This window comes from Spea bombifrons, chromosome 7 (genome assembly GCF_027358695.1).
Source record: "Spea bombifrons isolate aSpeBom1 chromosome 7, aSpeBom1.2.pri, whole genome shotgun sequence".
Lineage (NCBI taxonomy): Eukaryota > Metazoa > Chordata > Amphibia > Anura > Pelobatidae > Spea > Spea bombifrons.
In genome coordinates, this window is record NC_071093.1 from 41,874,328 (window position 1) to 41,898,209 (window position 23,882).

The 23,882-nt window shown below is 43.5% G+C and overlaps 3 protein-coding genes across 3 annotated transcripts; 2 read left to right on the forward strand and 1 right to left on the reverse strand.

Moving 5' to 3' along the window:
* Positions 1 to 1,479: 1,479 nt before the first annotated feature.
* LOC128502367 (uncharacterized) lies at positions 1,480 to 11,166 on the forward strand. Its single transcript, XM_053472149.1, has 14 exons — positions 1,480 to 1,510; positions 3,210 to 4,111; positions 4,385 to 4,598; positions 4,874 to 5,019; positions 5,117 to 5,224; positions 5,554 to 5,751; positions 5,882 to 6,426; positions 6,952 to 7,258; positions 7,531 to 7,738; positions 7,969 to 8,117; positions 8,527 to 8,640; positions 8,951 to 9,121; positions 10,638 to 10,743; positions 11,084 to 11,166. Exons 2-14 carry the CDS (start codon positions 3,259 to 3,261, stop codon positions 11,151 to 11,153), a joined length of 3,189 nt encoding a protein of 1,062 aa, XP_053328124.1. The 5' UTR covers positions 1,480 to 1,510; positions 3,210 to 3,258; the 3' UTR covers positions 11,154 to 11,166.
* A 1,900-nt stretch (positions 11,167 to 13,066) lies between these two features.
* Positions 13,067 to 15,657, reverse strand: LOC128502371 (uncharacterized). Its single transcript, XM_053472158.1, has 4 exons — positions 15,140 to 15,657; positions 14,196 to 14,377; positions 13,856 to 13,969; positions 13,067 to 13,398 (listed from the first exon to the last, which is right to left on the reverse strand). The coding sequence occupies exons 1-4, from the start codon at positions 15,585 to 15,587 to the stop codon at positions 13,114 to 13,116; spliced, it is 1,029 nt and encodes a 342-aa protein (XP_053328133.1). The 5' UTR covers positions 15,588 to 15,657; the 3' UTR covers positions 13,067 to 13,113.
* Positions 15,658 to 17,733: 2,076 nt separating this feature from the next.
* On the forward strand, positions 17,734 to 22,072 carry RNPS1 (RNA binding protein with serine rich domain 1). The gene is made up of 7 exons (XM_053472159.1): positions 17,734 to 17,869; positions 19,430 to 19,585; positions 19,828 to 20,007; positions 20,470 to 20,572; positions 20,751 to 20,904; positions 21,243 to 21,387; positions 21,622 to 22,072. The coding sequence occupies exons 1-7, from the start codon at positions 17,793 to 17,795 to the stop codon at positions 21,719 to 21,721; spliced, it is 915 nt and encodes a 304-aa protein (XP_053328134.1). The 5' UTR covers positions 17,734 to 17,792; the 3' UTR covers positions 21,722 to 22,072.
* Positions 22,073 to 23,882: the final 1,810 nt, after the last annotated feature.

Genomic DNA, 23,882 nt, shown 5'->3' on the forward strand with positions numbered 1-23,882 from the left:
TGGTATCATTGACAGAGACGGCTGACAGTTTAACCTTTTCATGTCCCTGACCACATATGTCACGCCACCTTCAGACCCCATACCAGCCCCTCATCCGTCACCCCCCATGGGATCTCACGGTATAAGAGGACGTGTAGAATCTGCCATCCTCACCCTGTCTTCTCTTCCATGTTAATGTTTATTCCATTTTATATGAATTAACCCTGTGATATTGGTGCGTAACAATGTAACAATCTGCTGTCTGTTACCAAGGACCTTGCAGACCGTTACAGTTTCCAGATAAAATTATGAATATTAGAACACCGGGGCTGCGGAGGAACCTGGCATACAAAGGCCTCGGCCTAGTTCGGTTTGAACACAGAAGTATCGCAGTATACTTCTAGGATCACAACGTTGAGTGTCGTACTCGCGCAGGGGCCGCGCTAATCCCTGGTTTCGAGGTATTTGGAGTATTTTGTGTCCCAAGTTCCCCTGCGTTGTATGATCTTTGGAACTGTACTTTGTCCCAAAATAAAATCAGTGCGGGTCCCCGATGTGTGTAAAAAGAAGACAAAGACAGAAGACAGCCCTCTTACCAGCACAGAAAACAACCAGGTCTAATCATAGCGTACGAGCGCTTGTGTGCAGCACCAAACCGAGAGAGTGGTAGATAAGTGGAACTGCGTCCCAGTAGAAGAGGTAGAAGTCCCATCACTTCTGTGTTCCAATGGCCGCTTATCACTCCCATCACTCCTTTATCACTCCCATCACTCCTGTGTTCCAATGAACCTTTATCACTCCCATCACTCCTGTGTTCCAATGAACCTTTAGCACTCTCATCACTCCTGTGTTCCAATGAACCTTTATCACTCCCGTCACTCCTGTGTTCCAATGGCCCCTTATCACTCCCATCACTCCTTTATCACTCCCATCACTCCTGTGTCCCAATGAACCTTTATCACTCTCATCACTCCTGTGTTTCAATGGCATGTTGTGTTCACTGATCCAAGTTTAAAAGGCTAATTGATGGTTAGAAAACCCTTTTGCAATTATGTTACAGACAGAAATGTCCTTGTTTTCCGTGAAAACAGCTAACGTTTGATCAGTAAAGTATATACATTACAGTTATACACAGGGGCAATTTGTTAGTTGGGTTCATGCGACCGAAAGCCGCACCTCCCCTAAAGACACAGTTATAAAATGCGGTCAGCCCAGCTGGGAGGTATGCATTTGCTATCACTACATCCCACAGAGAAGTGCTTAACTTCTCTCCCAGCTGCAGTGACTTGAACATGTGGAATCCATTAGTGTCCCTTCAACTCACCCCAGCGAAGAAGGATCCTTAAACAGATCAAGGTGTGTTACAGTCCCTTGTACATTAAGCGGTTTCGGATTTCAGAGGGAAGAAACACACTTTTTTGTAATTTGGGATTTGTGGGAAGGAGAATGAGAGGGGAGGAGAAGGAGACGCTGGGATAGGCCATACGACTAGAACTAGGTCAGACGTGCAGTGCTCAGGACAGGATGCTGTGTAAGTTACGGGGGCCTCGCTAAGGCTGCGGGGTACTGGGGATCTGTAGAAAATATATTTAATTTACACCGAAAGGAGACGGATCTTCTGCTAATTCTGTACAAACTTTTAAAACACATCTGGGATGTTTGCTGGAAATGTTTACCAATGTTTATCAAGCTGCGCTATTGTCTGTTGCTTAGGGATTGCGTTAACTGTGGTTAACATTTAAACAAAATGTCATTAACTGCGTGTTTACCAAATATTTTCTTTGTTGCAAACATGTCAATGGTGAGGTTATTTATACATTCTTTTAACATGTTAACGGAGCGCTCCAGCCTTCATGCGCACTTTAATGCACAGTGTCCCCTTTCAATTATTTTTTTTCTCCCCCTTTGAAATGCATTAAAGGTTTGTGGCAGAAACCCCCATGCATTTGCTTCTTCCCCCACCCCCCAGCTGCTTCACTTTCTCGAGATATGTTCGGCCAAACACATCTCCTGCTTGTTGTCAGTACACATGCGTGCTACGCTCGCCCCACACACGTGCAGAAAGCGCACCCAAGGATTTCAATGGAAGCGCTTTCCAGGCGCTGATTGGCAAGCATCTAAAAGTAATGTGGAAAAGTGATGTGATGCACTGCAGCTTTGGAGCTCTAGCTTCTCCTAAATAAGTTTAGTCTTCTTCTACAGATTAAAGGGACAGTTTAGTGTCCCAATGAGCCCCTCCACAGAAAAATATACATTAAAGTACTTTATCTCAGAAGCTGCAGCTTCCCTCTTCGTCTGAGGATTCATGAAGCTGCTGGCACTTCATGCATAAAACTCCCGCAGATTCCATAGCAATACAACAGGGGGCCACGAAAATGAACATTGAATCTGCCGAAATATACAACTTGACAGTAAGATAAACACACATTAAGAGATACCGGTACCCAAGGAGATGTCTCGGCTCTTGCCAACTCTACGGCATGTCTTTAATTTATCAATGGTCGCCATACTATGAAAGTTCCGTTGACGGTTTGCGACATAGAATAGTGAATGTCGTGTAACATTGTGGTCTATCTCAAGCCTTACCACATTTTCAGCCTTTTTTACATGAATGAAACGTTTTTAAAGCCTTTGGTCAATCCGTGAGTACGGACGACCACAGAGCAGGACTGCGCTGATCGATCTGACATTGCCGAAAGCCACCGAAGCTGATCCAAGGAGTTCTAGATTTCTCGAAGGACAGCATTCTAATCAGAACCAAAATAAATCGTTCTCCCTTTAAGGAACAAGTAAGGAGCAAGTGAACTGCGATCTAGGTGTAGTAATACAGTACGTTTTGTAATCTTACCATCTCACTGCGGTTTCTACTTTTTTATGTTTACGGAAAGCTGTTTTTTTTCTTCTTTTTGACAATTTGTAAGATCCTGTGAGTCATCTGAATTTCATCAGATATTTCGGTCACATGCTCTTGTGGGATACATTGAATCTGGCTTTATTTATTGCCGTCATATTTCTTCTGCGTTGGCTGCTTTCCTGGAAGTCCTTTAAATGGTCAGTCTTACGTTACTTTTCAGGTCCTTCTTAAGCTCTGTGAATCTATTACATTTTATGCTAATTAAAGTTAGATCGCTGTTCAGGTTTAAATATTTGATTTTTTATTTTAAGTTAAAATTCCTATAGTGAGTGATTCGGCGTGTTTGGTGTTAACGTTTTCTGCTTTCTACTTTAAGGAGGAGACAAGTGAAAGATTTTAGTTGTCGGAAATACAACTTGCTGGAAATGGTAGGAGTCAAGCCAAGTGTGTTGTTGGTGCTGTGCTGGGCTGTAATATCGGGAGAATCCCACAACCTTATTAAAAACGCCAAGGAACAAAAGGTGGAAGGACAGCTACTCATTAGTGAGGTGAACACAGACAATCCAGGACTTGATACTACTGAGTTTGTGGAACTCTATCACACCAGCGGACACAATGTTTCTCTTGATGGTTATACCTTGGTCTTCTACAATGGCAAAACTAACACCGCTTATATGGTTCTGAACCTGACCGGACTTTCAACAGATAAGAACGGGTTCTTCTTAATCGGCTCACTAATGGTAAACCCAAGACCTTCCATCATTGTCCCAAAGAACACCATCCAAAATGGGCCAGACGCCATTGTCATCTATTTTGGAAATGGTCCTTACAGGGAAAACATGAAGATTACTAGGGATGGCTTGGTGGATGCCCTGGTCCATAAAGCTAAAGCCACAGAGCAAGCTGATATTTTGCAAACTGTCCTTACGCCTGGGGTCGAAGCCTTTCTGGAAGACTCCAGCTTTCACACATCTGATGAGTCTATCGGGAGGTGCTTGGAAATCGATGGCCAGTGGACCTTTCGAATGACGCATATATCTCCAGGCAGCGAAAACTTCTGCAAAGGCTTCCCAGCCGTGGTCATAAGTGAGGTGTCTTCTCCTTACGCTCAGTATCTATATGTAGAAATCCAAGGACCTCCATCTACGCCTCTGTCTGGACTGGTACTGGCGTTTATTCGTGGAGATGACCAAAACGTATACTATACAACAGATATTAGAGGTTATACCAACCAAGAGGGATTCTATGTCCTTGAGAATGAGAAATACAGTAATCGTGGTGAGTACATGATTTCGTTTTATGTCAACAGACGACCTAAACACGTGTGTCAAAGTCCTCGTTGGAAGACATTGAGTAATGAAAAAGAAACCTATAATAATTTTCAGCAAGAGCTTGAAGGCCCTTTCAGAGGTTTGACCAGTAGCTGGATTGGCATCAGTAGGATAGGATGATAAATCTCAGATTTTCTTCCAGATGATGTGGATTTGATTATTTTTCCCCGTCTTGTCTTTTTATATGTGTACTTTTCTCCCCCTTCCCTTTACCACCCAGCACAGCAAAGCCTGCCAGATTCAGTACGTTTGTTCACCAAGGGCGGTGGGGCTGTGGCCCTGTATTTGGGGAAGACCACTGGAATTTTGCCAAACACGAGCTTTCCTACAAGTGGTTTAGTGGATGCCGTGGTGTACGGTGATTATGAGGATATGGGTCCTCATCCCCTTCAGGATTTGACCCTGGACCATCCCATCATATATTGGCATAGCGGGTAAGGAATAAAGGAAGTCAAATAAAAATTTGTCATCGAAAGCTTTTTTTCTCCATGGACTGCTCCGGTCTTCCATTGTCCAGATAGGTTCTCCTTAACCTTGGACATTATCGTACTGTCAAAAAAAATCTAAGATCTGTTCATGTTTTGATTTATATGAAAAACTTCTGACAATTCTCATTAATGGTCATTAGTCTCAGTTTTTACCCGAATTTGCATGCATGGCCGACGTGTTTTATATCTTCATGGTAACTCTTTTCTTTTATCCTCTGTAGAGATGTTAACATTTCTGCCAGCCGCTGCAGCGTCACCGTGGGGGAGCCAGCCATCTTCATGCTAAGAGGCAACTCTCCTGGCCAAACCAATGACTGCCCTCCACAAAGCAGCCCTCGTCATATCATGGTGTGCTTCAAGATATCCGGTAAACAATATATCCATTCTAGCCATGGTTCAATTTGGTCCCTTTGCCTCTATACAATCCATCGTCACGACAACTAACTCCTGTCCTCTCTTTTCAGACTGTTCCCAATGGACTGGAAATCAAATTCTCTTAGACCTTCTGTCTTCCATGATCCGCTCCCTGCAAACTCTCTGCAGCTGTAACTTGCCTCTGAACGTCGTCACAGGTGAGATATACAAAAAAGTCCAGATAGGAGAAGATCCATGGGCATATTGGAATTGAAAGAGTTTCATGATAGCGGTCCTAGCGCTCACACACCAGCCTGGACCATGACATACGCCAACGACTTCTGTAGAATTGACCAAGAAATTATGTTGTAATGTAATTGGCCCTCTGTGTGCATTGTGTCTTTGGTTTCTACTTTTATGTTGTATATATAGGGATGGTTTTATGGACAGAATATAAAATAACAAAAAAAAATATTCAAAGCCGACTATAAAAGTATAATTTTGCAGTAGAGAAAATAACCCTGGCTTCATTCATAACGCCATTCAGATGCCAGCCTTTCCTGCCGGTCTGATTTTCTAACCCTCAACGCCAAGCAAAACACCACATTGGGATTACAAGGTGTTGACCTGACTGAAGTTCTCCATAAATTTGTGACATCGGGAAGTTCCCTAACTGTTGGAAACAGAAATGCCGCGGTCATGCCAACCTGTTCGCTGCCTACAACTAATCCAACAAAGCCGCCAGGTAGGGAAATGCATCTATCGGCTTCCATCTTGTTGCTGCCTCTGCAAGTTACTATCTCTTATGACACGGTAATGAGAGAAAAGTATAAGGGTTCTAAATAAATAAGACTAACAATTTTCCTTTTCTCCAGTGGTCGTTACTGATGCTTCTCCTGCATCCGGCAGTCCTGGCCTCCTAATCAGTGAGGTGAACCCAAACACTCCTGGTTCGGCTGAGGACACAGAATACGTCGAGCTTTATCACCCCAAGAACACGTCCGTAGGCCTCACTGGCTACTGGCTGGTTTTCTACAACGGGAAAAACAACATGGCCTATTACACTTTAGATCTCAAAGGCTTTCAGACGGACAAGAATGGCTACTTCTTGGTGGGAAACCCTAGGGTGTCGCCAAAACCTCACGTTACAATGCCCATCAACACTTTACAAAATGGCGCAGACGCGGTGGCTTTGTATTACCGTCCTCAAAAGCCCTTTAAGAAAAATATGGCAGTGACGTCTCATGGGTTGGTCGATGCTGTGGTTTATGTGTCCCAGGTTGGAGACGACGCGGACGGACTATTGAAGGTTCTTACACCTGGCCAGAAAGCAGTGCACGAGGATGAAAGGTTCCATCAGGAAGACGAGTCGTTGAGTCGATGCTATGGACTGATGCCCCTCAACCAATCCGGATTCAAGGTAATTGGCGTGGCATGAAAGGGCTTCGTGTTATTGGTTGGAAGAAGACGCTGTCCATTTTACTGAGTAGACATTCTGCACTTCATATTGAAGATATTTTTGGGTCAGCCCGTAGGCATCATACTGGCATTTTATTTAGGACAGTCCAACGATGGGATTTGACACTAAGTTAGGGGTTCAACATAATTTATTTCATCATTAACATGAACTTTTAGAAGAAACGTGAGGTAATATTTATCAAATATCCCAACCCGAAAAACTGTTGTTTAATGTATATGAAGTGTCATGGTCTGCCATTAACGAGAACCTGTCGCCATCAAAGCTCTTATTAATAGGTTGATTAAAACTAAAAATTATAAGCTGCCTTTTTTTATTCAATTAATTTGGGTATATTTGGTGAAAAAGTTTTACCTCACCAATGCTAAGCTGAGAGGCAGCATGTTTACGCGTTTTAACCTTTTCATTTACTAAAAGACATTACAGGATTAATTTGTATAATATTTTTTTTCCATTGCACCCTTTCAGGTTACCAGGCTCACCCCTCTATCAGATAATGATTGTCAAAGTCCTCTTCCATCCCACCTTCCGCCTGTGACCCCCGTCCCCCCTGAGACTTCTTCCCCTAGCGCGACCGCGGTGATCAGCGAGGCAGGAGTGTTAAGCGGTTTTGAGCCGTATGACTTCATTGAGCTGAAGGGGACGCCGGGCAGCGAGCTGGATCGGCTGACGATGGTTCTGTACGGCGCGGGCGGGAAGGTCTACAACCGGTTTGGCCTAGAAGGCACGATAGGAGCAAACGGTTACTACCTGATAAGCATCAAAGGAAAAAGAGGTACCTAAGCTTCTTGGATCAATGCTTCATTAGGTATTTAGTTTAACTCATAATATTATAATATATATGATATAATACATGAGTGATAATATTGACACGTTATGGAGACATATTTGATGTCTATGATTGGATGAAAGAAGAATATTATGCAGAAATTCAGGATGCCTATAAAGGACAAACTTTTTCCATTAGCTTCCCCGTCTTTTTAAGTGTAACACGTCTTAGTACCACTAACGTGGAGAATGTTGACTTCCGTTCTTTTCTCCGTACAGATCAGCTGCTTCCATCTCTGTCTCGCCCCGGCCTCTCAGGTCCAGAAGCCTTGGCTCTCTACGCTGGAAGTCCAGAACATTTTCCTGTGGGGTCAAGCTTGACCAAAAAGGGTCTCTTGGATGCCATTGTGTACTCCATGGAAGAGGAGCCAACGGCTGAATTCCTGAAGGACTTGGGGAAAGACACCATCATTTTAAATGAAAAACGGTGGGAGTTATAAGATGTCACACAGAGGCCATGCGTGTTAACTGGTGTCCTACATATTGTGTAAAGTCCTATATGGTAGTTAATTGAAATGTGTCTCCAACAATCATACATCACTCAGTGCGATCTAGTGAGCTGCCAGGCGTTACAGAATATTTATTAGAACCATCTGAGTATCTGATGTAGAAAGTCTCGCTTTTTCTATCCACCTGACAGTCGGATTGTTGTTGTAGGTTGGTGTCCGTCAGCCTCTGTCCACATCCTGGAAATCTTTCCGCTCCACTTATGTTACCCGTTACGATGCCCAGTCCGGGTTCGGCAAACCTGTGCCCCTCCAGTGTCACTCCAATACGTATCAACAACTGCAAGGACTCCCATACAGGTAACTTATCCTTTATCCTTCAGAGACCTAGAACCCAAACTTGGTCCTTGGTCTTGTCTTAGATTCAGGAGCCATGTGCCTATCCCATGCATGTTTAAATTCCCTCACTGTAGTAACCTCTGCCACTTCTGTTGGGAGGCAGTTCCACTCATCTACCTCCCTCTCTTATATATAGTTATATGTATAGTTTTATATATATAATAGTTTTATACAGACGTTTTGTATGCTTTCAGGTCCATCTCTTTTGGCTTATGTGTGTTGGATGGGACTAGATAATGTGTTGCAGAGGTCATGTTTTCGTGGATATATTAATATATAGAATATTAATGAACAATTTTGAATTTGTATCAAAGTGGGTTGTTTTTTTTCTCTATCTCGTCGTTTATCCTTCTCTCTCTCCAACCTGCAGACTGCTCCAAGTGGGAGAACGTGACGCAGAAGGCACTGGACAGTCTAAAGAACTCATTAAGCGAATTCATGCAACATGACTGCTCGTGCGCCATGCCTCCTGCCTACATACAAGGTCACGCCATGTCCGCCATGACTGTACATTGCGCTCCAACTGTCTGTCTTCCTTTAATGATAAATGACCTGTAGCTGGTTTCCATGTCCGTAACCGCCTGGGCTCCCTATAACGTTCTTTATCTAAGCAAATGTAGTCAGACTCCTCAGCTGAGGCTCTGCCAACGTAGGGAAAGTTGAATGTTGGAAATAGTTGAGGTTTGGTCCAAACTGGGTTTTTTTTGGGTAGTATCTCTGCATGACATTCCCTTCTACCCTCTGATCTATCGATACGTAATGGTTTGATTGAGTGTTTGCTGCAACTCTTTTAGATATGAAGATCACGTGTGTCGATAGTCGGCTGTCTATCTCTAGCCATGTTCTGTCATCTGTGGAGAACCAACATCTCGTCCAGAAATGGAGCCAGGAACACGCCGACCGCCATTTTACTTTGCATGGACCTTTCCAGCCTTCGGAGTGTTATATCACTGTACCAAGTGAGGGTAATGGAAAAATATGCTCTGCACACAAAAATTGTTAATTTTGCCGTGCCTTCCCTTTTTCCTCCCCTCCATACTCCGTCGCATTCTCATTTCCCTCTCTATATTTGGGTTAGATCGTGCCTTACGGAAAGTAAGTTGAGGAACTTGGTCTGCCGGTCGTTGGGGCAGTACAAGCCGCGCAAGGGTTAAGTCAAGCCCTTAAGGTACTCTGTGCTTCTGATGGCTGCCGATAGACCTCCGGACGCGTCTCCGGTCCCAATAACGGAAAGAGAAGAGGTCTCGGCTCTGAATAATACTTCCCAACACTCCTGAGCTCAAACACATCTATAGAAGAAAGTGGGAAAAGGAAAAAAATGACCTTCTGCAGGGTGGATTTATATATAGACTGTTAATCATTTTTAAAAACCTGTGTCAAGCTTCTAAATCTATCTCATTGATGCTTTAAACACATTTTATTTATTCCGTGCCAGAAGTAGGACAGCCTGTACCGGCTATTAATAGCCCAATTCAGGCAGAAAGCACGGCTCCGAGTGACGGGTGACATTATTAAATGTCCATCGCTCTCGCAAGTCAGGTTGCTTTCAAGTTGAAATCATATATTTTCTGCTGCGGAGACGGCTTCTGGTTCTGAGTCCGGGCAATAGGGCTTCCTTTATGGCTTTTTGGGTGAGTGTGTGGGGCGCTATCGGCCAGAAGCCTACCAGGCATTTGCCAAATGGCCAGTCCAGGCCTGATTAAGACATTTATTTGGCACCTCACCCTGCCATCCTTCCCAACACATTCTTCTCATATGGACCCCGTGAATGTGCGGCCAACTTAGACCGATACCGTACAGGCTACTACAATCTGTTTGTCCAGACAGTCACCCTTTGACAGGTACTAATGTGCACAGCTGGGTCACGTAACAGCTGGCACAGAGAGCGGAAACTGCTCTCAAGATAGTCCGTGCACAGGGTTAGAGTGTGTAGGTGTGAGTGTATGGTATTAGAGAGTGTGTAGGTGTGAGTGTATGGTATTAGAGAGTGTGTAGGTGTGAGTGTATGGTATTAGAGAGTGTGTGGGTGTGAGTGTATGGTATTAGAGAGTGTGTGGGTGTGAGTGTATGGTATTAGAGAGTGTGTAGGTGTGAGTGTATGGTATTAGAGAGTGTGTAGGTGTGAGTGTATAGTAGTAGAGAGTGTGTTTCGGCATATGGTGTGTGTGTGTTAGAGAGCGTTAGCATATTGTGTTAGTGTGAGTGGGTGTGTGTTAGCATACGGTACAAGTATATGTGAAGTTTGTGTGTCAATATACCGTACTGTAGTGTTGGAAAGTGTGTGTTAGAGTGGGTTTGCATGTTAGTATGTGTTAGTCTGAGTGTAAGTGCGTAAGTTACTTGCCGTAAGAAAGAATCCTATGTCAGGGTGCCAGTAACACTAGGCTCACCTAGCTGGCGGCCAGGCACAGAGAGCAAATGCATAGGGGGAGAATACATATGCAAGTGTTGATAACTATTCTTAACTGTTGTCCAACGCAGACCCGTCCTCAGGATCCTTACCAGCAGACCATGTGGCTCTTCTCGTCGTACCAATCCTTCTGTTGGTCTGTGGCTTGGTTGTACTTGCATTCTACCTGCATAAGAGGTACGGGAAGGCTTCTGCCGGATGTTTTAACTTCCATACTATGATAGAATTTTTTGATCGTGTCAGACTTTGTCGTATTTCTGATTCAAACTTCCAGTCACAAGCAGAGACATCTGGTAGGTCCAGATCCTCTGTTGCCATAGAAGCAGTCCTTGTAAAAGTTATTTCTTCTGCAAATGTCCTTAATTTAATTGTCTTTTGTTGACATCCACTCATTGAAACGTTTTGTCCAGGTACAATAACCTCTGGAAATGGAACAAGTACCCAAAAATAAAAAAAGAATGTATATTGTAACTTTTACTTATTTTGGTTGATCTCTGATGCATTATATTTGTTGTAGGAGGACCAGGCTTGCTCAGAATTACACCACCATAGAAATGAATCCACAGACAGAGCTGATTTCGGACTAACAACCAGAAGAAAGACACCAAGGATCAGCATGAATGATATTCTTACTCCACGGGGACTCAAACTTCCACGAGAATTAATGTTTAAAGGGACGTCATGCTGCATTTTGAAACTGTTATGTCATCCGTCCTGATTATTGCGGTAAAATAAAATCTGTCACTATTGGAGAAACGATCAAATATCGTTCAGTGATGGAAACGAGAAAAAAATGTAATTCTGTCCGGAAGCAATACAAACCCCCCCCCCCCACAGATGTGGTCCCATAGTGGAGCATAACATGGCGGGTGTTTTAAAGTGACAGTAACATTAAAAATAACTGTTGCTACTCTTTTAGAAGCCAGTTTCTTATGTGTAAGAATTTTTTGGTTCTTTTTTTCTGTTTTTTTGGACAGAATACATTTTTATTGATTTTTTTTTAAAAAAAAAAACACCAACCCAGCAAGATTTTTATAGCCCCATAGGATACATTATCCAAGTGCTTCCTTGGTTAGAGGTGAAATCCAGTCTTCCTACTCCCACGGTTAAATCGAAAAGAAGAAATTAGGGTTATTTTTTTTATTTTGCACAATAGAGATGAACCAGGGTGCGAGAGCTGAGTATTTACCAAACTATTCTTCGGGGGCAACGGACGGGATGCCAAGACCTACCTGTATTTAAGCAAAGAAAATTCTGTCTCATCCAAGCATCACCTTAATAGATATTGTGATATCACAGTTAGTTTTTTTTACATTTTTGACCATTCTGTCCAATTTTAGAAATACTGTTTTACATGAAAACATGTTTTTTTTTTTTATAATGTCTGCTGAAACATTGCTTGTATTAAAGTTTTTAATAAAGATGCTCTTCCTGTCGTGTTTGGTCGGGGAGGGACATATTTACAGACCCCCTGTTACTGAGATTACAATCTGAGATCGCCCCCCCATTCGTTGGATAAGAATTGGATTCTGCCCATCTAACATGTACCGTTTTGTTCCTGATATAAGGACCTTATCCCTTAATCCTTTCTCTGTCTCATCATAGATTCAGGAGCCGTATGTCTATCCCATGCACGTTTAATACCCTCACTGTATTGCCCTCTACCACTTCTGCTGTTCCAATGAATTACCACCATCTCAGTAAAGTAAAACTTCTTACATTATAGATAAGCCCCTGAAACTCACTTCAGAGAAGAAACTTTTGAGCCTAGCTGTACAATGTGGTTAAACTTTAAACTGGATTCGGTGACTCTTGCTCACTGCAGACGGTGAACATGAACAAAGGGCATATTCTAGCACGCAGCTGTCTTTCTTTAAATTATGCATTCTACAGGGCCAGCTCCGCTTTTCTTGCTAAGAAACCAGCCTCACTGAGTGCAGGGATACGATGTCATATTCCGGCGCCCTGTAATAAAGATGGCGGCCGTGGAGTGGGTGGCAGGAAAATAGACCCCTGATGAGCACCACCCCTTGCAATGCAATAATTCCGTTTTTTTCAAAGGCATACATATACATCGCAGAATTAAGAAATCCAGTCCCTTTCCATCTCTTTTAATAGAGTCACAAAGCGGATTCTGAATTCTAATACGAATTTTGCTTAGAAATACTTTCACTATATGGACGTTACAGCAAAGATGTTTTGCAAACTCAGGAATACTACTTTTAAATAAATTAGCGACGTTATATTTTTTTGTCGATATAGACTTTTATTTTGTTCTTAATAGCAACTGTTTTTTCCCCCACGCGACTTACAGGGCTTTAAGAACTGAAGTGAAACCGTAGACGATATGCATTAGGACAGGGGTTCTCAAACTGCGGCCCTCCAGCTGCTGCAGGACTACATCTCCCATAATGCTCCTTCAGCTAAGGGGCTGGCTGAGGAGTATGGGAGATGTAGTCCTGCAGCAGCTGGAGGGCCGCAGTTTGAGAACCCCTGCATTAGGGTGTCCATCAACCTTCTTCTTCTGTATCTATCTTCCTGATATCTTCACAAAAGCTCCATTTTGAATTGTCCGATATCAGGGAGTGGGGTGTCCGGCTCCTGTCCATAAGAACTCCTTGCTGTTAATGTGGCCCCTAACTGTTGGATTTGCAATAGCACCTCCTGGTGGTTGCACTGACGCTGCCTGTTCTGTTCCTGCTCCCAGCGGCTCTGTCTGTCCATTAGCGTCTGCACGGCTTGTGTCAATCTCTGAAGCTCTCCTCTGATGGTTTCAAACTGCTCTGCGTTCGCAGACGGCGGAGGAGCGGTCTGAGTGCTGGCATCTCTTATCTAAACAGGGATATTAATGATGATCAATTTATTAAAATTTGCCACACAATCCCGGAAACAAAAAAAGGAAAATAAAGCAGGCGCAGTTTCAATGGTTGGGTGGCTCACACCTGATGCGCTTCACCCAAGGATCTTAATCATTAATAGAATGTTTTAATCAAACCAAGAGAAGGGGATAGACTATGGGTGGAGTGATCACTCAAGATGACCCACGGGGATTGTGTTGACTTTATAAGACCCCAGAGGATTGAGGCTTAACCCCCAACCTGCGAGGAAAACATTTGATGCAATAATACTACAGCACAAAATCCTCAGATCTACTGTGCTTACATATCAGTAGCTCAGCGATCAGCACCCCCCCCAGGGAGGTGAGCTCCCTGAAGTCAAAAACCACCATGTTTAATTTGTAAATGGTTTACATAGGACAGGTGATCCGAGCCTCAGTAACCCAGCATACCCGCGAACATGCTGCAGCTACTGGTCTCAAAGTTGGTGGCCGGTGGGTAACAGTGGTGGAAGGAGGGTAGTGTCCGCTATGAGCCAGCATTGGGGTCCCGTTCTGAAAAATAACCTGCAACGAGAGCAAAATAAAATCAGACTCAAAATAACAGAAGGAAGTGTTCTTTTCTTCAGCTATTGGACACACGAGATGTAACTGTGGTTAAAACAATAAGGCAATGGTTGGAGTAATGAAATAAAACCTGTCCCGGTCCCAAAGAAAAGTTCTTGTGGTGCGGAACCTCCCTCCCATACGTTATTCTGGGACTTTCCTAACAAACCGAGATGTAAGACTCTACCTTTTTCTGCACGTTGATGGCTCTGTCCACAATCTTTTTCGTGACCAGTAAAGCTGGGTTCCTTGGGCCAGGGAGCGGAGTCCTCGCTCTGCCATGCGAGTGATGGGAAGTCGCCGGGAGGACTGCCGGCTGGCGAAGACTGGTGGCTGTAAGTGGGTGGGCCTGGCGTACGACGCAGTCATCTGAGAAACGCAGACAAATCGTAGTTAGCCGACATCTGCAGACACATCATAGCTCGTGAGAATCTTTTATTACTGCAAAAAACACAGCTTTTAGAAGAACTCAGTTCATTAACTTATACTAAAAATATGTTATGTCACATTAATAGTAATTAATAGTCTTTGCATTGAGTTGTATGTACATGCGCGATGTCATTTAGGATTGACAAAGACCTGTTTTAATAAACTCTCTTAATCTGCAGACCCGGAGCAGCCATCGCTGTCAGTCATGTGATATTTTAGGTGACTTTCCCGGCTCAAACACCACACTGAGCTGATGCTTTATGGCAATGCTAATGAAGTCCTTTCCTCCACAGACTTCCATGAGCCAGGGGGTCCTCTAGCTGATTAAAGGTTAAAAAACGCCTAATCAACAGCCTATATGACACGTCCGGGGGTGAAGGTGGCTGATCGTATGGTTTTCCCCAAGTGGTTTATAGTTTTAGTTATAAACAAACGTCCCTCTGGTTATCGTAATTATTCTGTTTTATCCCCATTATGGGCATCATACACTTATCATACAAGGATCAGGCATATGGCGCCTGAATCTAAGACGAGACCAGCGACTGATTGAGGTCTCTACAGCAGGAACAGACGGGCGACTAGACGGGGCAAATGGGGCTGATCTGCTGCCAAATATTCTAGTTAATCTCCGGCTACTGCTCTCCTACTCGTACCCCCTCCCCTCACGCCATCGGGGTCTGTATAAGGGATCGTTCTACTCACTCGTCTGCCGTAGGGTTTGCCTCTGCGATATGCCTGTTGTGGTTGACGGAGGTTGATATTCTTGCTTCATGTTGGACAAAGAGGTCACGCTCACTATCTTAATGCCTTCCTCCCTGACTGCTTCTTGCGATCTCCCACTGTTTGCCATTTCGTTGTGTTTGTTACCCAAAGTCCTTCTATCTTTAACACCATGACCCTGGCCGCCATTCTCCTGCACCAAGGCCCAGGGATGTCCGCTCTCCCACGGCTTCTCTTTGGGAACCGATGACGGCGGCACCACCGGTGACTTTTCAGGCTCAACGTTCTTACGTTTCAGGAAGAGGTAGATAGCTTGCGGCGTTACTTTTATGTTGTCCAACTCAAGAACTTTCTTGATCTTACGGAAGCTGAGGCCAGCTTTCCTCAACACTACAATCCTGTTCTTCGCTTGTTCATCCAGTCGCCCCATGGCTTTTGTGTTTTTTTCCAATGAAACCGATGAAAAATGTGTACGATTTTATAAAATAAACATTTTCGTCTCAAAAAAAATTGTCCCATAAAAAGAATAGGCAACTTTTTTATGTAATATTATTTCACTTAAATTATAAAAAAAAAATATTAAAAAAAAGACAGAATAAAATATTAAATGTAACAATTACCACATCTTCCAGTTATATTCCAGGTTAGTGGGAAAAAAAGGCCTTTTTTTTCCACAAACACAAACCTTTTCAATTATTTACAAAAAAAAATAAGGAATAATATAAATGTGACTAATGTTTAATGTTTTACTACTAAAATATTAGATAACTTTAGGAAAACAGAACTAATTTAAAAAAATATAGATCCATATAGATACAGAACTTGCTTTACTTTTCCTGAGAGAAAAATTAAAAAAAAAAAATGAATGTAACTAAAAAAATGTTTTATTTCAAAATGAAACGGAATCGTAGGATGATATCAAGGATTTTCAGAGGTTTTATTTTTACCATTTTTAAATAAAAAAAATTTTTTACACCGCTGTGTGCTTTGTCCCTTCACAAGAAGATTCTGATTCTGCTTCCAAAAAGGAATTTGCCTGCCAATCCTCTTTACTCAGAACAAGTGTGCATGATGACAGAACTCACATCCGGTTTCCAGGGTAACGGGAAAAACTGTTACATGTTATCTGTAGAATTAATGAGATAAAAACCATAATCAAGTCAGTTCAGAAATAACACATTTCAGTTTATATTTTTAATAGATTTAATAAATGTATGATTTATTAAACATCAGTATATATATATATATATATATATATATATATGTTTAAACTATATCATATTAGCAGTTTTGGGTCTAGAGCACACATTTATCTGATCTTTACAATATTATTATATATTTCTACTGTACTTTCTAACTGGCGAAAGAAAAAAAAAAGGGATGTTAATGAGCGCCCAAAATGCCCAGAGAGTTATGAGCTCCAGGCAGCCTGATTGCAAGCTTTTATTAAACAGCTTAATCTTTAGAATAATAATACAAAGATTGCATGCAGAGTATATATATTTACACACAAACACATTATATATATATATATATATATATATATATATATATATATATATATATATCATATACTTTATAATATATATTATATACACATAATACACTCTAATGAGTAACGGCTGGGACGGGTCCGCTACATCACATCACGTATTACCAATACACAACATACAAGTAAGTGTCCACTCAGCAACAAGTAAACGTTGCCTGATCCTAATACAGACACCAGGACACCTACCCCTCACCCCTCCTAATACACAGATACCAGGACACCTACCCCTCATCCCTCCTAATACACAGACACCAGGACACCTACCCCTCAGCCCTCCTCCCTCCTAATATACAGATACCAGGACATCCACCCCTCACCCCTCCTAATACACAGACACCAGGATACCTACCCTCACCCCTCCTAATACAGAGACGTCAGGACACCTACCCCACACCCCTCCTAATACACAGATACCAGGACACCCACCCCTCACCCCTCCTAATACACAGATACCAGGACACCCACCCCTCACCCCTCCTAATACACAGATACCAGGACACCCACCCCTCACCCCTCCTAATACACAGATACCAGGACACCCACCCCTCACCCCTCCTAATACACAGATACCAGGACACCCACCCCTCACCCCTCCTAATACACAGATACCAGGACACCCACCCCTCGCCCCTCCTAATACACAGACACCAGGACACCCACCCCTCGCCCCTCCTAATACACAGACACCGGGACACCTACCCCTCCTAATACACAGACATCCAGGACACCTACCCCTCCTCTTAATACGCAGCCTTCTATGTCTATTTTGCACAGATTTTAATACCTCATCTCTTTCCAGCCAGTCCGTCCTCCGCTGCCATATCCCACTCTTTGTTTACACAGGAAGAGGGCTCCTGCAGGGGCTTCTGGGAGTCGTCTCCATGTTTGTTTTGCCAGTAGGAGGGCGCCTGGACCTCATTAACCCGTTACTCTCCAAATCCTTGTCTGTCAGCTGCTCCAAAATAGTCAAGAAGCGGCTACCCCCTTAATTACCATTACCCCGCCCCTTTCCGTTGCTAAACCCCGCCTCACCAGGCAGTGACGTCAGCGCATAGGCGCCCAAAGGTTTTTGTGGGTATTAGGATGGCGGCCCCGCGTCAGAGTGAGCGCGACGGCTTATCCGAGCTCAGACGAGAGAGGCAGCGGAAGGCCGGAAAAATGTAAGAAGCTTCGCGCTTAATCCGCGTCCATCCTGCGGGTACAGGGACCATTCAACCCCAGGGACCGGCTAGCGTAACCGGGGAGACCTGGTGTTTAACTACTGCTTTATATTTACCTCCGGGGACGGCGTCCTGTTCAGGTTTAGGCCCAGGATACGAGCCGAGGCTCAATGGCGGTTGTAGGCCGCAGCCATATATGAATGGCTGTAACCCGTGCAAAGCAGCAGCTTTTTATCCCAGTACTTCACGGCTTGTTCGGGGCCTCTTCCGGTGCAGGTTTTGTCTTTTTACTGGTTAATCTGAGCGGTAAATCGGTACATCCAATTCATTGAATGGCGTGTTTTGCGTTCACGTATCGGTCTGTGGTGTGCATTAAGCTTGCGGAGCGGTCTTCTTGTTAATAGTATTCTGATCGTAGCGACGTGTACTTTGTTTTACATGCATAAAACTCATCATCCTCAGCACTGCCTGTTGGTTGATATATATAATGGAATGAATGGGTAACTGCATGTGGAAAGCAATGGCTCGTATCCTGCCTGAGTATATCTATATCCACAGGCTGTATGTAATTTACCAGACGATTGCTGGACTAAAACTCCTGTGATCCTCAGCAAAGGGTGGGTGATGGATCAGCCACTGCGGAGTTACCCCTTTCCCGTGCTTACGGTAGTTTTACTAGTAGGGATGCAGTGTTTATATGTTTAGGATGGTGGAAGGGCTGTTCCGGTGTGGTTTATTTTTTTTTGTGTGGGAAAGGTGTCTAACTATCGCCTAACTAATGGGGGGACACGATCTTAAAAAAAAAAAAAAAAAAAAAAAAAAATAACCCTCAATATGTTCAGGTTGCCTTTTCCGCTCGCTTCTCCAGTTTTATTTTTTCAGTAATTCAGTTTAACTCAAGCAATTACTGGCCCAGGGGGCAGTTTTCTCACCTGGTTTTTGTTTGTTTGTTTGTTTGTTTGTGTGTGTGTGTATGTATATATATATATATATACATACATACATACATACATACATACACTCCCTAGTATGGGTGGGCCTCCCTTATACCTGTGGTGGTCCCAGCATGGCCGCTGCACTCAGTAGTGGATGGGGTTGTTTAGGTGCTCTGGGGCTTTTTTTGTTGCAGATGCACCGGATCTATCAATGCTTTTGTGGTAACCTAGCTTACTGCTACTTAGCAAGTCTTAGAAACCATTTTTAATGCAGAAGCCCAAAGCTTTAACTTCATGAACCCAAACTGCAGCACATAAAGTGATCCTAAACCTTTCTGGGGAGGCGATGCAACTTACCGCTCCTTGGCATTGGATGTTTAGAGTTCCATATGATGGTCGGTGGTATCTATATGGGCTGAGCTGAAGGATGATGCCTTCACCCCTTAAAGGACAAATAAGGAAAGGTTCTGTTAACATAGAATGCTGGATATGAGATTTGGCCTCCTCTTGTATTGTGATTGAGTTGAATCAAGAATTTCCATTGATGGCTTCTAAAAAAAGACTGTGTGAGATTGAGTTTAACCCTGTGTTTAAATCAGCTTCATGCATTGTGTATTCCTACCAGGGCTCCTTCTCCCACCAAGCGAAAGGAGCGTTCAGAAGACAGGACCAAAGAGCGGACTAAGGAAAAGACTGCGGGCAAAGAAGCCACGGATAAAGAAAGAGGGCGCGATAAAGCGAGGAAGAGACGCAGCGCCTCCAGCGGGAGCAGCAGCAGTAGGTGAGTAGTGAGTGAAAGTCTGTTAAACGCATGTTTATAGCTGGTTCTGCAGATGAAAGAACGTTCATAGCCACAGATTCAAAGTTCCACCTGAAGGTAACCATTGCTTCTGAGCGTTCAGCAAGAGATCTAAAAGTTACTTTTTATATGAGATCAATCTCGCAGGACTTCACTTTCTTGTTATTTCATTTTGCTTCGCCTGGAAACGTTGCAGTTTCTCATGCCAGTCACTCTCGATCCAGTTCATCCTCCAGCTCCTCATCCGGATCCAGTTCTGGTTCCAGCTCAGGTTCCAGTTCCTCGTCTGCTTCCAGCCGGTCGGGAAGCTCCAGTTCCTCTCGCAGTTCCAGTTCCAGCAGCTCATCGGGGTCTCCAAGCCCATCAAGACGCCGCCACGATAACAGACGACGTTCCCGCTCAAAGTAAGTCTGTTGCCCAGCCTGGGCTCTAGTGGTTTAAAGTACATTAACAAGCTACTAGAGTGAAGCTGTAACTGAATCCAGATGCTTTGTATAGACCTCCAATGCATTTAATAACTATCTAATGAACATAAACCCAACATGAATGAAAAATGTACATCTTTGTGCAGATGGAGGGGGAGGTGGCTTATATTTTAATGGAAAAGGCCTTCTAATTTCAATAGCTGATGTAACGGTACCACCATATGAGGCTAAACTGCCTCGCCTGCACGTCTGGCCTCTAAAAAGCACCACGTTAAGTCTGATTAAATCTTTCTTCATGCTGCTCTTTGCCCTGTTTGTTGTGTCTACAGGACGTGGGATTAAGTGTAATACAGAAATTTGCAGAAGCCACAGTTCATTTTTAACGTAAATTTGTCCATGCAGTGTACGATCTTTAAATTATGTGGGTTTTGTGTTTTTAAGATCTAAACAGCCCAAACGTGATGAGAAGGAGAGGAAGAGAAGGAGCCCCAGCCCACGACCCACCAAAGTGCACATCGGGCGCCTGACAAGGAACGTCACCAAGGTTGGTCTGGCTTTTGTCAAATATTTTTTATGTGGAAGCTCACAATCTTCTGTTTAGGAATTAGCAAATTTTTGTAATGTAAAAAAAAACCCCACAGGAAATAAATGCTGCCATTATCTTTATCCATTGTACAGGATAGCAGGATACATCGATAAATACTTAATCTCTCTATTCTCAGGATCATATTCTAGAGATCTTCTCGACGTATGGAAAGATTAAAATGATTGACATGCCACTGGACCGCACACACCTCCATCTATCCAAGGGTTATGCCTATGTGGAGTTTGAGGCACCTGAAGATGCAGACAAGGCCCTAAAGCATATGGATGGGGGTAAGTGTCAGCGTCTCCTACAAAAGCAAATGGCAAATACTGTCCTTCAGTATTATGAACAGCATAACCCCAGCAGGACTTTATACCCTTCCTTGGAATAGTGCTGCATTTAGCTACCATAGATGTATGGAAAGAAAATTGAAGAACTGTTTATCTAAAAGAGCAGAGAAGGTTATAACAGTTTGGATTGTGTACACTTTGAACATATATGAAACTGATTATTGGACTATATAAGGGTATTATATTTGCTGATCATTTATTTCCAATTTAATTTTAACCTGACTTTCTAACTCATGGTAATCTTGTAGAAGGTATCCTAACTCTGATTGTTTTTACAGGACAGATTGATGGCCAGGAAATCACAGCTTCTGCGGTTCTTACCCCACGACCCATGCGTGCAATGCCTCGGCGGTTCAGTCCTCCCCGCAGGATGATGCCCCCTCCCCCTATGTGGCGCCGTTCTCCCCCACGTATGAGGAGAAGGTTAGTTCATTTACTAATCCCAGCTCTAAACTTACTCTGTATAATTTACCTGTCAAATAATTCACCCACTAGAAGGCCCTGACTGCTCACTTTAGACCTCATGAAGTGGGATTTACATCTTGTTACTTGCTCTTGCATGGCTTTACCCCGTGCTCTTTAAAACTGCACTGAATGTGCTGTTGACTTGGGTTGCACTTCTTCGGGGTATTTGTCTTAACATTCTTTCTTCCTTAGGTCCCGGTCCCCCCGCCGCCGCTCACCTGTCCGCCGTCGTTCACGCTCACCGGCCCGCCGCCGTCATCGCAGCCGTTCCAGCTCCAATTCATCGCGGTGAACCTCCAGTGCTCCCCTTCATGAAACAAACGCGAGCCGAATTCCATCACAGCGCAGCCGCCATAGGAAACATTTCACAGAAACACCAGTTATAAAACCTACAGATCTCCAAGACTGAAATGGCGGTCCTGAGCAGCATGGTCACAAAAGGAATTCCTTCTGTTGCTGGCTTGCATACCTCCCCCAGGTTTCCCAAATATATCGCTGTTCCTGTAAGCCTGTTTTTCTTGTTGGACCACCGTTCCACTCCGCGTTACATGGGTTCTTGGTCCTAATGAATCAGTTGTACAGACTTCATGACACTTCCACCTAAAGAAAATATGTTCTGATCAAATTAAACATTTATGTCCTTCATACGGTATAACTTGACTTTCTGGACTGGTGGGGCTAAATTTTCGCAGCCTCTGCTTTTTTTTTTTCTGGGAGTATAGCTTGCTCTGCGTACTGGGACACTGGGTGCTTGTCCTGTGGTTCAGTACTTGGCTGGAACGCGTGGCAGGCTCCTAGTGACCCCGTTCCTACAGCTGAGTAAACAGTGGTGAAGGGCTTTTAAATAAAACATCATATCAACTCCAAGCCACCTCTTAATTGTATTACGGCTCCTGCTGAGTAAAGGTGGCTAGTGTCCAGAGCTGGGACAAGTATTAAGAATACATGTAACGGGGTGTTTCTGGATGTATTTCTTTGAATGGCTGTATAACCGTAAGGAATTGAGCCTTGATTCAGCAGTGATGTAAGTAAGCAGGGACCTGCCAACAACTGTAGATTTAATCCGGACTGTACTATTGGCTACAAAAATCACTGGGGTTATTTGAAGTGTAGGGGGGGCATTTGTCTCTGGGAGATCAGTGTGCATTTATTCGTGCTCTGTACAGATGTAGATTAACCCTTCTGCTACAGCGCTGGGATGTTGGAAGCGATTCCACGTTTCACATCACCTTGGAGTAGAGGAGCTCCCTCTATTCTCTGCCAGGGATCTTAGGGGCTCCTCTCTGGAAGCTCGTTCCAAACTTTAGCTGGTTTTAAGAGTGAGCAAACGGTAATGTTGCTTGCCCCCTAATCTTAGGTAAGCAAATCTGCCCTTTTTGTTTTTATTTATGTATTTCCCAAACTAAACCAATATGGGCGTTGAAGAAACAAATGCCTCTTCTGTACAAAGCCTGCAACATGCAGAATGTGCCACAAGCCAGGGCCGACACTTCAAAGGTTACTTCTTTTAATAATTCTTTGCTGTAGAATTGTGAGCGCGCTGTTCTTATCGCTAAAAAGATATATAAAATGTAACTTGTACAGTTTTTTTTTTTCTTTCTGGTTTTTATGATTTTTTTAAAATGTCTTTTCTCCATGTCTTATGATATTTGTGGAATAAAAAGACAAGTTTGAAAGTTTGACTAACTGCTCCAGAGTTTTAATGCTTGGGGTGCAGTCTGGGATTTGGTCCTTGTTTGAACGTACAGATTCCGGAGTGAACGGTCTCTTGGTGCCGGATCAAAACAAGAAGTGGTGAAAAAGAACATCGCCCCGCTAATGTATCCCTATGCTTTCGTGACGGGGACCCACGGGGTTAAAGCCGCAATTTTATAACTATAACATTCTGCTATGTCGATTGAATAAGCCATTGTATTCTTCACACGTTCCATAAACTTAGGGGCTTTTGATATTTTTTGCGTCGCATGGTTAACATGGCCGAGAATTATCAACGAGGCAATGGTGGATGTTTTTGGGAGATTTCTGTATATTAACAGTGCCAGGAGTGAGCTGTTTTTAGCGAACCGTTAAATTCAGCCAAGTAAGTGGAACCCCAGCTTAACCAGCGAGCATGGCCACAAAAGCTCAAATCACCAGGTGTTTTTTATTTAAAACACTTTATTATTAATGCTGGACGGGGTTTAAAGGAATAGAAGCATCTGCTCCGCGCGCTCGGTCTGCTAACATATAAGAAGTCATGTTTCTCTCCGTTTGATTCATTGACCACCCCCTAGTTCTCTTAGGAATACTTGGGGATGGCGGCGCTTCTACCACGGGTTTAGTTACGGCAGTTTTTTTTACCGATGTCTGTGTGCCCAAAAAATATTTGGTGATGCAAATGAAAGCAAACGTGCAGCCCCTCTAGATTGCAAGCTTGTGAGCCCAAGCCGCTTTACTCGTTGTATCGGGTTTAA

What these genes read in the sequence shown, in the direction of transcription:
- LOC128502367 (XM_053472149.1), top strand. Translation starts at nt 3,259, where the DNA reads ATGGTAGGAGTCAAGCCAAGTGTGTTGTTGGTGCTGTGCTGGGCTGTA. An exon ending in GGTGTGCTTCAAGATATCCG is followed by an intron (nt 5,020 to 5,116) that starts GTAAACAATATA and finishes CTCTCTTTTCAG; the next exon opens with ACTGTTCCCAATGGACTGGA. An exon ending in CTGCAAGGACTCCCATACAG is followed by an intron (nt 8,118 to 8,526) that starts GTAACTTATCCT and finishes TCCAACCTGCAG; the next exon opens with ACTGCTCCAAGTGGGAGAAC.
- LOC128502371 (XM_053472158.1), bottom strand. Translation starts at nt 15,587, where the DNA reads ATGGGGCGACTGGATGAACAAGCGAAGAACAGGATTGTAGTGTTGAGG. An exon ending in GCAAACCCTACGGCAGACGA is followed by an intron (nt 14,378 to 15,139) that starts GTGAGTAGAACG and finishes TGCGTTTCTCAG; the next exon opens with ATGACTGCGTCGTACGCCAG. An exon ending in TAGCTGCAGCATGTTCGCGG is followed by an intron (nt 13,399 to 13,855) that starts GTATGCTGGGTT and finishes ATCCCTGTTTAG; the next exon opens with ATAAGAGATGCCAGCACTCA.
- RNPS1 (XM_053472159.1), top strand. Translation starts at nt 17,793, where the DNA reads ATGGCGGCCCCGCGTCAGAGTGAGCGCGACGGCTTATCCGAGCTCAGA. An exon ending in AGCGGGAGCAGCAGCAGTAG is followed by an intron (nt 19,586 to 19,827) that starts GTGAGTAGTGAG and finishes CTCTCGATCCAG; the next exon opens with TTCATCCTCCAGCTCCTCAT. An exon ending in CCCCCACGTATGAGGAGAAG is followed by an intron (nt 21,388 to 21,621) that starts GTTAGTTCATTT and finishes TTTCTTCCTTAG; the next exon opens with GTCCCGGTCCCCCCGCCGCC.